This window comes from Chelonia mydas, chromosome 16 (genome assembly GCF_015237465.2).
Source record: "Chelonia mydas isolate rCheMyd1 chromosome 16, rCheMyd1.pri.v2, whole genome shotgun sequence".
Classification (NCBI taxonomy): Eukaryota; Metazoa; Chordata; order Testudines; family Cheloniidae; genus Chelonia; species Chelonia mydas.
Genome location: NC_057857.1, coordinates 14,728,614 through 14,740,991, shown reverse-complemented (window position 1 = coordinate 14,740,991; position 12,378 = coordinate 14,728,614). Strand labels below are relative to the sequence as shown.

The 12,378-nt window shown below is 51.5% G+C and overlaps 1 protein-coding gene across 2 annotated transcripts in view; it reads right to left on the bottom strand.

The window, feature by feature from the left end:
• Window positions 1-5,157, bottom strand: part of LAMC3 (laminin subunit gamma 3) — a 44,046-nt gene extending 38,889 nt beyond the window's left edge. The window contains exon 1 of one of the 2 annotated variants that reach the window (XM_027823476.3): window positions 4,649-5,157. In XM_027823476.3, the coding sequence (XP_027679277.2) occupies window positions 4,649-5,027 (379 nt within the window). In that variant the 5' untranslated portion in view covers window positions 5,028-5,157. The remainder of the gene's footprint in view (window positions 1-4,648) is intronic. The other variant, XM_043530490.1, reaches the window with a different exon arrangement.
• Window positions 5,158-12,378: the final 7,221 nt, after the last annotated feature.

Here is a 12,378-nt window from a genome sequence, read left to right as displayed (position 1 = left end):
TGGTCTCTGCACTGTGTCAATAAACAACCATTGAATGACCCTCACAGAATCAGCTTGGATTCCAGCTAAGTAGCAGACGGCGGGAGCAGTGGGAATCGGAGATCCCAGGTTCAATCTCCAGGCTATCAGATTAATAAAAGACTGCACATCAGAGAAGGTTTTGGAGTTTGCTCTTGGTCCAAGACACTGGGATAAAATTAATGGGCCAAACTGTGTTCTCGTGAGAATCTGGATAATTCATTTGACTACAGATGTGGCTAGCACCAACAAAAATTCTGGCACATAAGGATTTTCCGTTAGTAGCCCAGCAGGGGCGGAGGGGAGGGGAGGAGTAAAAGAACTGACAAGCAGCAAACTGTGCATAGAGGAAGAAAATGAGCACTGCACGTTGCACGATCTGGCGGGTAGAGGAGGAGAATGGGAGACAGGACTCCTGGTTCTATTCCCAGCTCTGCTGCTTACTCTTTGGGCCTCACTTTGCTTATCTGTAAAATGAGAAAGATCCACCGGGCTGGGAGGCTAAATTGTTTAAGTCAGTAAAACTATTTGAGGTCTCTGGATGAAAAGGACTATAGATGGGCTGAATATTATTGTAATATATAAGTGTCACATCCACCTACACTCTCAGCTGTACCCTCCGATGGAGAAGCCACGCATTAGTCCTCAATGACATGAACAGTTGCTACACAAGGATTCATCCCTTAAGAGTCAAACTGGCTCCTCCTTCCCCCTCTTAGGCACAGAGAGATGTTTCATAGATTATAAGGAGGGTGTTAAAAAGCAGCTACTGAAGCAGGACATTTTTAAAATCAGCAGGTCCTGTTAACTTGCATCCAGAAGTTTTAAAAGAGCTGGCCGAGTAGCACTCTGGCCCATTAATGTTGATTTTCAATAATTCTTGGAACACTAGCGAAGTTCCAGAAGATTAACACAAAGCTGCTGTTGTGTCAATATTTAAAAGGGTAAACAGGATGAGCCAGTCAAAAAACAGATGATACAGGACTCAGCTAATAAAGAATTAAAGGAGGGTAATATAAATAATGCTAATTACCATGGGTTTATGGAAAAACAGATCTCAAACTAATTCATCATCTTTTCTGATGAGATTACAAGTTTGGTTGATACAGGTAATAACAGCAATGTAATATACTTAGATTTCTGTAAGGCATTTGACTTGGTACAACACAACATTTTGATTAAGAATCTAAAACAATACAAAAACATGGCACAATTAAATGGATTCAAAACTGGCTAAGTGATAGGTTACAAAATATAAATGTAAACAGGGAATCATCAGGTATGTTTCTAGTGAGGTCCTATGCTATTTAACAAGGTAATTTATCAATTACCTAGAAAACATAAAATAATTACTAATAAAGTTGGCAGATAAAGATTGCGGGAGAGGTAAATAATGAAGCGGACTGGACACTGACACAGAGCAATCCAGATCCCTTGGAAAGCTGGGTGCAAGCAATTATGCGTATTAATAAGATCAAATGTAAAGTCATATCTAGGAACAAAGAATGTAGGTGATACTTACAGGATGGGGAACTCTATGTTGGGATGTAATGATTCTGAAAAAGATTTGAGGGGATAATCAGCTGAACATGTGCTTCCAATTTGATGCTGTGGCCAAAGAGCTAATGTGGTCCTTGGATGTTTCATCATGGGAGTATCGAGTAGGAGTACAGAGGCTATTTTACCTCTATGTGGCACTGGTGTGACCACTGCTGGACTACTGTGTCCAGTTCTGCTGTTGATAGTTCAAGAAGGATGTTGGGGAAAAAACTTGGAGAGAAGTCACCACAAGAATAATTAAGGGATTGGAAAACATGCCTTATATTGAAAAACTCAAGGAGTTCACTCTATTAAGCTTAACAAAGAGGTTAAGGGATGACTTGATCACAGTCTATTAAATACCTACTTGGGGAAGACACATTTGATAACAGAGGGATCTTCAGTCTAGCAGACAAAGCTATCACAAGATCCACTGGCTGGAAGTTGAAGCGAGGCACATTCACAGGGGAAATAAGGTGCAAAAGTTTTTAACAGTGAGGGTAGTGAACCGTAGGGACAACTTAACAGTGGCTGTGGTGGATTTCCCATCACTGGAATTTTTCCAAAGAAAGTTTGGATATTTTTCTAAAAGATTTGCTCTAGTTCAAGCAGGAATTAGTTCCGAGAAGTCTTGGGTCTGTCTTACGCAGGACATCAGACTAGATGATCACAGTGATCCCTTATGGCCTTACAATCTATGAAGCTGTAAAAGGAAAAACCGGGTTTTATGGAGGTGGAACGTGGAATGAGCGCTTCTCGGCTCCTCCAGCGTCGCCTTTCATCCCAGGCAGGAAGCCCAGTCCTAACTTTCCGGCGATTCAGAACAGATGTCTGCCTGCCCGTTCACGGGGGGCTGGGAAAGGAGTGACCTCTCTTGGAAACAAGCTGCTCCTGTCTCCCTCCGCCCTTACCCCCACTGTTCCCTTAGGAATCAGTGGCCACAGCACGAACCTTCCACCCTGATGGCTTTGCAGAAGCGGTGCTATCGACTGCTTCCATTTGGAAATGCACCATTGCGTGTCCCCCAAGAGTAGCCCAAGCTAAACAGACACACACTCTGACAGCTTTTGGCTGTTATTATTACTATTTATTATTTGTTTAGCTCCAACAATGACTCTCTGTAATCTCTTGTATTCAGAATGTGGATGGCAGGATATGAAAGAATGAAAATATTTGCGGAGCTGGCTAATTGCCAGGAGAGTTTATATAGCAGGGAAACCTTTTCAGTTTTATTTATAATAGAAGGCATGAGCCCTTACATTTTAACTGCTGAAAAAGTGGGACAGTTTTAGAATATCTGAAATATATGGGCCAGATCTTCAGTTGGTGGAAACTGGCGTAGCTCCACTGAAATCAGAGCTATGCTCCTTTACACCAGTTGAAAACCTACCCCATAGGAATTGATTCACCACCATGTTAGTTTAGTTTTACACCCTTGGAACTGCATTGAAGTCAATGGAGATACACACTAGTGTAAAACTGAAGGAGAACATTGGTGACCCCGGCCCATAATACACAGCTTTAAATAAGGTTTCAGAGTATCAGCCATGTTAGTCTGTATTCGCAAAAAGAAAAGGAGGACTTGTGGCACCTTTGAGACTAACCAATTTATTTGAGCATAAGCTTTCGTGAGCTACAGCTCACTTCATCGGATGCTTTAAATACGAAGCACAAGCTACCATACACCTTCAACCGTTGGTGACTACTTTGAATACCCAAGTGTTATTGGCTATATAGAACCCCATATGTTTTTACACACCTGTGCAATTCATTTAATTCAACATATAACTCTGTGGAAAATAATGATTTTTCCCCAAGAGAAAAAAAAGGGGTTTGTTGTTACCACATTGGACTGGGAGTCAAAATTCTTGTGACCTACTCTCTGCTCTGCCACTGATTGACTGTGTGGCCTTGGGCAAGTTGCTTCACTTTTCTGTGCCTTGGTTTCCTCATCTGTGAGCTGGAGATCATAATACTGATGGTTGGCACAGGGGCTGAATGCAGCTCCACTAATTACTCTTCATAAAATGCTATGAGATCACGGATGGAAAGTGCTATAGAAGTGCAAAGACTTAGGATACAGTCTATGATCCTTTCACAGTTGTTTTGAGGCTGGACAAATGCAGCTGGCAAATGGCAGCATGGGAAAGGTGTTTTGCCAGATTGGGACTCACATGCCTTCTGGATCACATTAACCCGTTCAGTCGGCAGGGCCCTATGCAGTCTGCCCCCTCTTCACCGCCATAAACAAACCCCACTTTCCAGTGCCCTGCCCCACTTCACTATGGGCCCAGCTATTTCTAGAAAGGTTCTTATCTGGTTCCCATCACCGCAGCGCCAGAGAAACTCACAGCTTTCAATGCATTTATCCTCACAGCACCTGAGAAGCAGGGAAGTGCTGTTATCCCCACTGTATAGATAGGGAGCTGAGGCATGCAGAGGCTAAGGGTACGTCTACACTGCAATCCAAGGGGCGACTGCAACATGCATACATGCACTAGCTTTTTTAGCTATACATGCATGGCTAAACATAGCAGTGAAGACGAGGGCGCAGAGGCTGTACAAGCCTGACCGGGACCCTGGGTACATACTTGCATGGTTGGCCCTTACGGGGGCATCTTCACCACTCCTTTTATCCACACTAACTAGTGTAAAGCCAGCCTGGGAATGCCTAGGTGGGCTGCAGTCATCCCTCTAATTGCATGGGCCAAAGTCATAGAATCATAGAAACACAGGGTTAGAAGGGACCATCAGGGTCATCTAGTCCAACCCCCTGCCAAGATGCAGGTCACGCAAGGAATGGTGGAGTGGGGGACTCAGCCTGGCTCTCCTGAGTTTCAGGCTAATGCCCCAACTACTGGGCCATCCTTCCTCCCACAGGTCCAGCTCACATTTTTAATCTCATCTATACATGTGTATAATGTTGCTCTCTCTCGGGGCGGGGGCGGGGGGGAATAATCCTAGATGATCAGACCAGCCAACTCCCTCTTCACTTCAAGGGCCTTCTCTTTCCAGCAGCCCCTGCCACTCTGGGCCAGGCCCCTGGAAAGCAGAAGGTTCCCTGGGGAAGGGTGGTTCCGGTCGCGCTTACCCAGGTGCAGGGTGATGTTGACAGAGTTGGGGTGCTGTATCCCGAAGGCCATGGACTGGCTCTGCCACCAGGTGCTCTGCTCCTGGCTGTGGAAGTCAGTCAGGTAGGTGGGGTTGTGGTGGAGCAAGGGGTCTCCCGCGTCGCATCGATGGCACAGCTTGGTGGTGTCCCGGGCTCCCATCTGGAGGCAGTAATCCTCGGGCGGGGAGCCGCACGTGTTGGTCGCCCACACCTCCCTGCCGAACGCTGCATTTTCGAAGGCGGGTGTGCAGTGCTGTGCCCGCCCCCACGGGTCGTAGCAGGAGTCCATGCCCCCTGCGGCAGGGTATGGCCTGAGGGACAGCAAGGCCAGGACACACAGACAAGGAGCCTGTGCCATGGCAAGCCTCAGAGGACACTGAGCTTCCTTCTCTCAGTCACAGCCTCTGGAGACTCTGGCAGGTCCCTCCTTTTTTGCCAGAGCAGCCCCGCTCTCGGATCCACTTGCTCCAGGTTCCATCTTGTGGATGCTGATGGAAATGCCAAAAAACAGGCTTATTTTTAAATCCAAGACAACGTATTCACCTTCTGTTGGCCCAAGATTGACGCCAGGGTCTATGGAGGCTTCACTGGACGTGGAGTGACGGAAAGAGGCCACAGCCCCTCTTCTCTCCATGGCCTATAGATGCCAAGGGATACCCCAAAAGTGTCTGGCCCTGGCTGTGGTTGGGGCGCACCTAGAGCCTCAGCCTTGGAAGCCCCTGTGCTGACCCACCCTTACCACCTCCGTCCTGGTCTCACCACTGTGGGCCTTTGTGGCAAAGCACAAGGCCAGCCAGAGAATTCTGGTAAGGATTCTATGGGAGGGACCCCCCAAACTAGACTCATTTTACATAAAAGGCGTATGGGCCCCCGCTGTGGGAATAGGGCCCAGCAGTCTGTTCCCATCAGCCCAGCAATGGTTCTGTAACGTTTCACATCCCTCACATTTTCCAGGCTTTTTGCAAGAAGAGGGCTAGAAAGAAACTTTTCTTTTTTTACATGAAAACGGAGAGTCTCCCTCTATTTCTTATTGTGCCAAACTGAGGAGCAAGGGAGACCTTGGGTGTCACTGAGCCCAATGCCTAGCTCTGCTTCGGCTCTCACACCCCCAACACTGTCAGTGCTCCCCAATCCTGACCGGGGGCACCCCTGCTGTTCCAGTTTGGGGCTCCCTGCATAGCTTTGCTTGCAGGGACCCCGTCACTCAGACACCGTCTTTGCCCTAACCTCCAGCACCCTTGTTATTCAAGTGACGCCAACCGTGCTGAACTGTGTTTTACGATGGCCAGGCACTCTCCCATCGGGGACTGGGCTGAGACGCCCAAACTCCTCCTCTCTGGTTCCCCGCAGGAAGGCAAGTTTGGGGTGCAGGACTCCAGGATCCCCATTCTCTCTTGTGAGACTGAGCAGAGCAGTCAGAGAGCTCCAAGGCCCCTTTCCCCAAGCACTTAAGGAAGCCTCCGGGCTCTGAAGAGTTGAGGTAGCTTCTTCTTCTAGGGAGGCTCAGACTTGGAAAGTGTCTCCAGTAGGTGGCAGGGACAGACCATCATTAATCCCTGTCTAGCTACTAGCAGGGAAATGCTACTGGGGTGGGATGGAGGTGCTCAGAGGAACAATAGGTCACCCGAACGGGGGAGCAGGAGCCCAGCGGGGTTACAAGGAGCGCCAGGCCGAGATTCCCTGAGCAGCTTCTCAGGAAAAAGGACATTTTGCTTCACCTGCCTTTGTGCTGCCCATTTCTGATGCATTCCTCACGCAAGAGACCAGTTGAGGATTTAAAACCAAGAGCCGAAAGGGCTGCAGGGTGAGGGGTCTCAACCACAGAGCACCGGCCCTGAGGTGAATCGGAGTGGTGCCGTCCTGGCCAAACACTTGCTACTCAGCGCAGGCTGCGTGGGCATGGGACATGTGAGATTCAGATTGAGACCAGAAGAAGCATGGTGTCCGTCAGCCAGTGAGCCAGCACTAAGAGAAGACTCAGTCGATGGGGGAAGCACCCACATCATCCCCAGGCTGCATACGCTAGGTGAGAGTCCTGCGTCCCACAGCAGCTGGGGTCTTGTCTGTAATGAGATACTTGGTCACCCACCTAGCTACACCGCAGTAGCAACAGTCAGGCAAACGCCTCCCATAGAGGAGTTGCACTCACGGAACACAGTCCTTGCACGGGAACAGCTTATTTTGGTTTGCAAGTCATGGTTCATTCTGGTGCACTGCGTGTCTGCTGAGGGTTTGCACTGGGGCACGGGCACCTACTTTGGCTCAGCTACTCCTGTGGCTAAATCCCCAGTGGAGACGAGGCCCGAGACTTACCTCCAGAACCCAATGGTCCCCAGCTGCTGACTGAAAGGAGATGCTGGCCTCCGTCTGATTTGCTAGGAGCTTGTTTAGGCTTCCCCCACTCAGACGTCACTCCATAATCCACAACAGGAAGCCTCTGGTCATTCTTTCAAGTTTTTTGTGGAAGAGTCCTACAGAATTTAACAGAGAGCAGTTATTTTATATAAGTCTTTGTGGCCCGCGCTAGGATTCAATAGGATGGGTCACAAAATATGGAAAAAGTCTGCATTTTCTGTTGCATTCTATATGTTTTTAAGAGCAATTTCTATACACCCTCCTGGCTGTTAAATTCTATACGGCTTGCCATAAGGGTGCTGATGGAGAAGTGAGTGCCTAGACACAGAGTAGCTGAGGACACGGACACTTGGATGGACACAGACGCTTCGTTTGGTGCATGCCTCTGAACTGCCATCGGCCAGCGTAAGCCTCACCATGGGGAAATGACAGCATCAATTCAGTCCTGCTAAGAGAACTTCACTCCCAATGCCAACCACTTCACAACGCCTGACTCCCTAGAGCGAGGCAGGTGTGAGGCTGAGGCTGCGATTCCACCCTGAACAATCCTCCCACCCCAGCTGCCAGTATCCCCAAATGTTCTTTAGCTTTGCAGCACATATGTTGTGTCTTGTACCCTGGAGTACACACAACTCAACCTTTACCTCTAAATGTGTCCTAGGTCTATACACTATTCTACCAGTGCACCTCCGTCACATCCAGCACCCACCTTCTCTGCTGAGGTTGCACAGTTCTGCCAATGCACCTCACCCCAGACCTGCTCAACCCCACTTATTCCATCCCAGTATCTCCACGCAGCTCTGTCCACGCACCTCATTCCAGCCACGGAGCACCCCCAGCTAGTCTAGCCCTGGGCCTCCACGCTGCTTTGCCAAGACACCTCAGTCCCAGCCGACAACATCCAGCTATTACAGCCCCTCACCCGCCAGCTTGTCCCTTGCAGCTCAACCTTGATTTAACACCCCTTGCTATGCCAGGCCTAGACCCCCCTCTCAGTTCTGCCAATACACCTCAGTCTCAACTTTCAAGAATAGGGTCAGGTGAGGGAAGGGAACTGGAGGTTGGCTGAAAGAGCATAGACTTGATGGAGCTGCTGCTAGCCCCTTCAAGGGCATGGGGCCAGGCACCCTCCCAAAGGAGATCAGGAAGTGTCCAGCTTTTTCCATCTTCAGGCTTCACTGCAAGATTCAACTCTTCACCCATGCGTTCCCTGAAGCACCAGAGCAGAAGAAAGCCCATTGGTGCACTCAGAAATAAATAGAAGCCGATGGCCAAGCCAAGGAGTAGGACAGGGAACAGACTGTCCCTTCTGGACAAGCTCTCCTTGCTTTTCTATAATCTGTTTCAGTTACCCACAGCAGTGCTCCCTGGTTAGAATAACTCGCCCTTAGAAGCTCTCTGGAAAGGTTCTTGAAACTTAGCCCTTATTTATAATTTAAACTCCCTCCCTCGCCTTTTCTTTTGTTCTTATTTATTTATTTTGGTCTCACAGCTTCCCTCTCAGCACTGGGGAGAGGGCACTGGAGACCAGCCGTGAATTACCAAGGTCTTAGGGAGTCCAAAAGCGGTTCCCACAGCACTGCAGTTTCAAAGCCTCATTAGCATGTATCGACCCCAGTTCTGACAGCTGCAACTGATTCCTCAAGGAAGGGAGAGTTCCCAGTGCTGAGAAACTTCACATCAGCTGCTCATGGCGAAATGGCCTGTAGCAAAGCAGCTGATGTTTCCCCGTGCTCCATTTTTTCCCCTTTAAATAAAAAGTCATTTTCCTCCTATGGATTTTGGAGAGGGGGGAGAGCAGGAGGGGAGGGGGAGAATGGGATTGTTGGTGAGCATGAATTCTCCACAGAAAGGAAAGGAAGGAACCATTTCCTTCGGGGCTGGAGCTGTTCAAAGTACATTGCTAGGGGGCTTCTGGCCCCAGGGAATTGAGGCAAGGGAACCGCTAGGAGGCCAGATGGGGTGGGGTGGAAGCTGAGGGAAAGGGAGGGCAGGGGAGGATGAGGGAAGCTGGGGTGTGTGGGGAGCATGGTGCAGTGGGATGAGAGGAGACAGGATCATGGGGGGAAGGAAGATGGTTTGGGGTGAGACTGAGGGGGCTGGGAGAACATGGGGTAAACTGAGTACAGTGGTGTGGGGTAAGGTGGGGCCGAGGAGGGGTGGGTGAGTTGAGCTGAGGGGAAGCAGGGCAGAGAGGTATGAGGAGCCAGGCCAGCGGTTTCGAGGAAGGAGGCCGAACAGGCAGGGGGTTTTCTCCGACCCTCTCTCTCTACCACATTCCCATTCCAACAGCTTCTTCTCTCGTGGCCAGTGCTGGGACGGGCCTTCTGACCCCCACTGCATGGGGCCAGCTAACTGACTGGCACAGCGCGCCCTAAGAGCAGAGCTGGGGGCTGTCCTATTTCCAGCCCCCCAGAATGAGCACACCCTATACGCTCCCAGACTCAGCTGTGACACATCCTCCATGGAGCACAGCCTTGGTCAACCTGCGCTCTCTGCTGTGCGCATGAAGCCCCAACACGGGCGTCTGCCTCCCCCCTCCACCTCGCTCCTCCCCTCTACACCCAGCTCCGCGGCACCCAGCCCTTCAGCCAGGCCGTGGCATAGACTGGTCTGCACACAGACAGCAGGAGAGAGGCTCTGAGCTGAGCAGCCACGCTCAGGGAGGGAGGATGGCTAGGAGACCAGAGCGTAAGAACTGAGCTGAAGAGAATCTGACACTTTACCCACCCACTGCTTATTATCAATGCCACCCAGCCCGGGCAGGACCTGGGAGAAATGACACAAAATATAAAAGCTGGCCACCTAGAAGTGGGCAGTGCAAGAGCCCTGGGGCGGTGGATAGATTGCTGCTGGGTGCCCTGAGGGAAGAGGATCTGAGATGAAGGGAAGGGGCAGGGAAGAACTACTTCTCTCTCTTCTTCACATGACTCTGGATATTTGGGAACAAATTTTGCAGTTTATCAGGGCCTCTGGGTGTGCTCTGTGCTCTCTCAGGCTGGCACATTATTGCCGAACAGAGCTGCCTGGGTCCAGGAGGGGATGGGGAAGGCTCCCCCACGTAATAAAAAAAGCAGGGAAGAGAAATGCAAACTGCCTGTCAAGCAGCTGCAGCAGCAAGAAGGGGCCTCTGCCAGGGAGTCACTGACACGATGGGCACTTCAGAAGGAAAGCTCTGCCCAGGTGTGACGATGTGACGCAGCAGGGAGAGGGGAGTGTTGACCTGGGAATGTGCCCTGGGGATGGGAGACCTGAGAGCCTGTCACCTGAGCCCAGACCGGGAGGTAACACCTCTGCCCAGGAATGTGAACAGAGGCTGCAGGAGAGAGCCTGCTGGGGGGGTTTAGTTTGCAGTTTGGGGCTGGGTGGAGGAATGCAGGGAACCCCAGGGCTGGGGTCTAAGCTCCCTGCTCCCCCAGAAGGACTTGACTGAGGGGTCCTGGCTGTACCCACAAGCTCTGTTTTGGACTGTATTCCTGTTGTCCAATAAACCTTCTGTTTTACTGGCTGGCTGAGAGTCTCAGTGAATCCCAGGAAGAGGGGTGCAGGGCTTGGACTCCCCCACACTCCGTGACGACTTGTGGTAGCGGTGGGATGTACTGCACCCCGCTTCCTGCAGTAAGTGACCGGGGAACAGTAAAACGAAGGGGGATTGACGGGGACCGGGCGTGCTGAAGATTCAGAGAGAGACAGTTTCAGGGGGTGGTTAACCCCTGGGAGTGTGTGACCAGAGAGAAGGACTTTTGCAGTAACAGGGTCCCCCGGGGGATTGCAGTGAGTGGTCCCAGGGGCGGAGGAGTCTGCAGCTCGGTGACCTCAAGAAGGACTGGCACACGAGGGGTTTTTCCTGGAAACTGTAGAAAGCTGCCCAGGTCTGCGAGTGGCCAGCAGGAAGATGTACGCTAAACACCTTAAGAGTGACCTGGTGGAGCTGTGCAGGCAGAGGGGGCTGCGCATTGGGAGGTCCACCAAGGAACAGCTGATTGCCCAGTTGGAGGAGAGGGATCGCTTGGATGACCTGATCCCTGTCCCGGAGGGAAGCCGCCCGGCAGACGCAGCGTGGTCCCTGGGGCCTGGCCAGGCTGGGAGGGGTCAGACTGCTGCCGAGGACATCCCGAGACCCTTCCTACCTATGCCTGGGGGAGGGGTTGGGGGAAGCCCGGTGAATACCGAGGGCACCCTGACCCCAGCAGCCAGCAGGGGAGCCTCCCAGCGGAGCTACCCATCCCTGGAGCGGATGCGGCTGGAATGGGAGAGGGAGATGAAAATGAGGGAGCTGGAGGATCATGAAAACAACGTCAACATGAGCAGGAGGAGAAGGAGCGGGAACGTCAGGAGAAGGAGCAGGAATGTCAGGAGAAGGAGCGGGAACGTAGGCATGAGCAGGAGGAGAAGGAGAAACAAAGACAGCATGAACTGGAGCTGGCCAGGCTGAGGAGCAGTGGGGCCCCGGCTGCGGTGAGTGAGGGGGGACCCAAGACTGCAAGGAGCTTTGATAAGTGCTTCCTGGCCCAGCGTAAGGAGGGGGAGGACATAGATAGCTTCCTGTCGGCCTTTGAGAATGCCTGTGAGATGCACAGGGTTGACCCTGCAGACAGGCTCCAGTTTCTCACCCCCTTACTGGACCCCAAAGCCGTGGAAGTGTACAGCCGAATGAAAGGGCTGGAGGCAGGGGACTATGAACTGTTCAAACAGGCTCTGCTGCGTGAGTTTGGGCTGACCCCTGAGATGTACCGGAGAAGGTTCCGGAGTCAGCGTAAAACGCCTGAGGTCACATACCTATAACTGGTCAACCGAATGCAGGGATATGCCCGCAAGTGAACGGCTGGGGCCCAAGCTAAAGAGGACCTGCTTGACCTAATCGTACTGGAGCAACTGTATGAACAGTGCCCATCCGACCTGAGGCTGTGGTTGGTAGACAGAAAACTAACCCCCCCCAGCAGGCTCTCTCCTGCAGCCTCTGTTCACATTCCTGGGCAGAGGTGTTACCTCCCCCTCCCGGCTCAGGTGACAGGCTCTCAGGTCTCCCATCCCCAGGGCACATTCCCAGGTCAACACTCCCCTCCAACCAGAAGGTTTATTGGACAACAGGAACACAGTCCAAAACAGAGCTTGTGGGTACAACCAGGACCCCTCAGTCAAGTCCTTCTGGGGGAGCAGGGAGCTTAGACCCCAGCCCTGGGGTTCCCTGCGTTCCTCCACCCAGCCCCAAACTGCAAACTAAACCCCCCCAGCAGACTCTCTCCTGCAGCCTCTGTTCACATTCCTGGGCAGAGGTGTTACCTCCCGGTCTGGGCTCAGGTGACAGGCTCTCAGGTCTCCCATCCCCAGGGCACATTCCCAGGTTATCACTC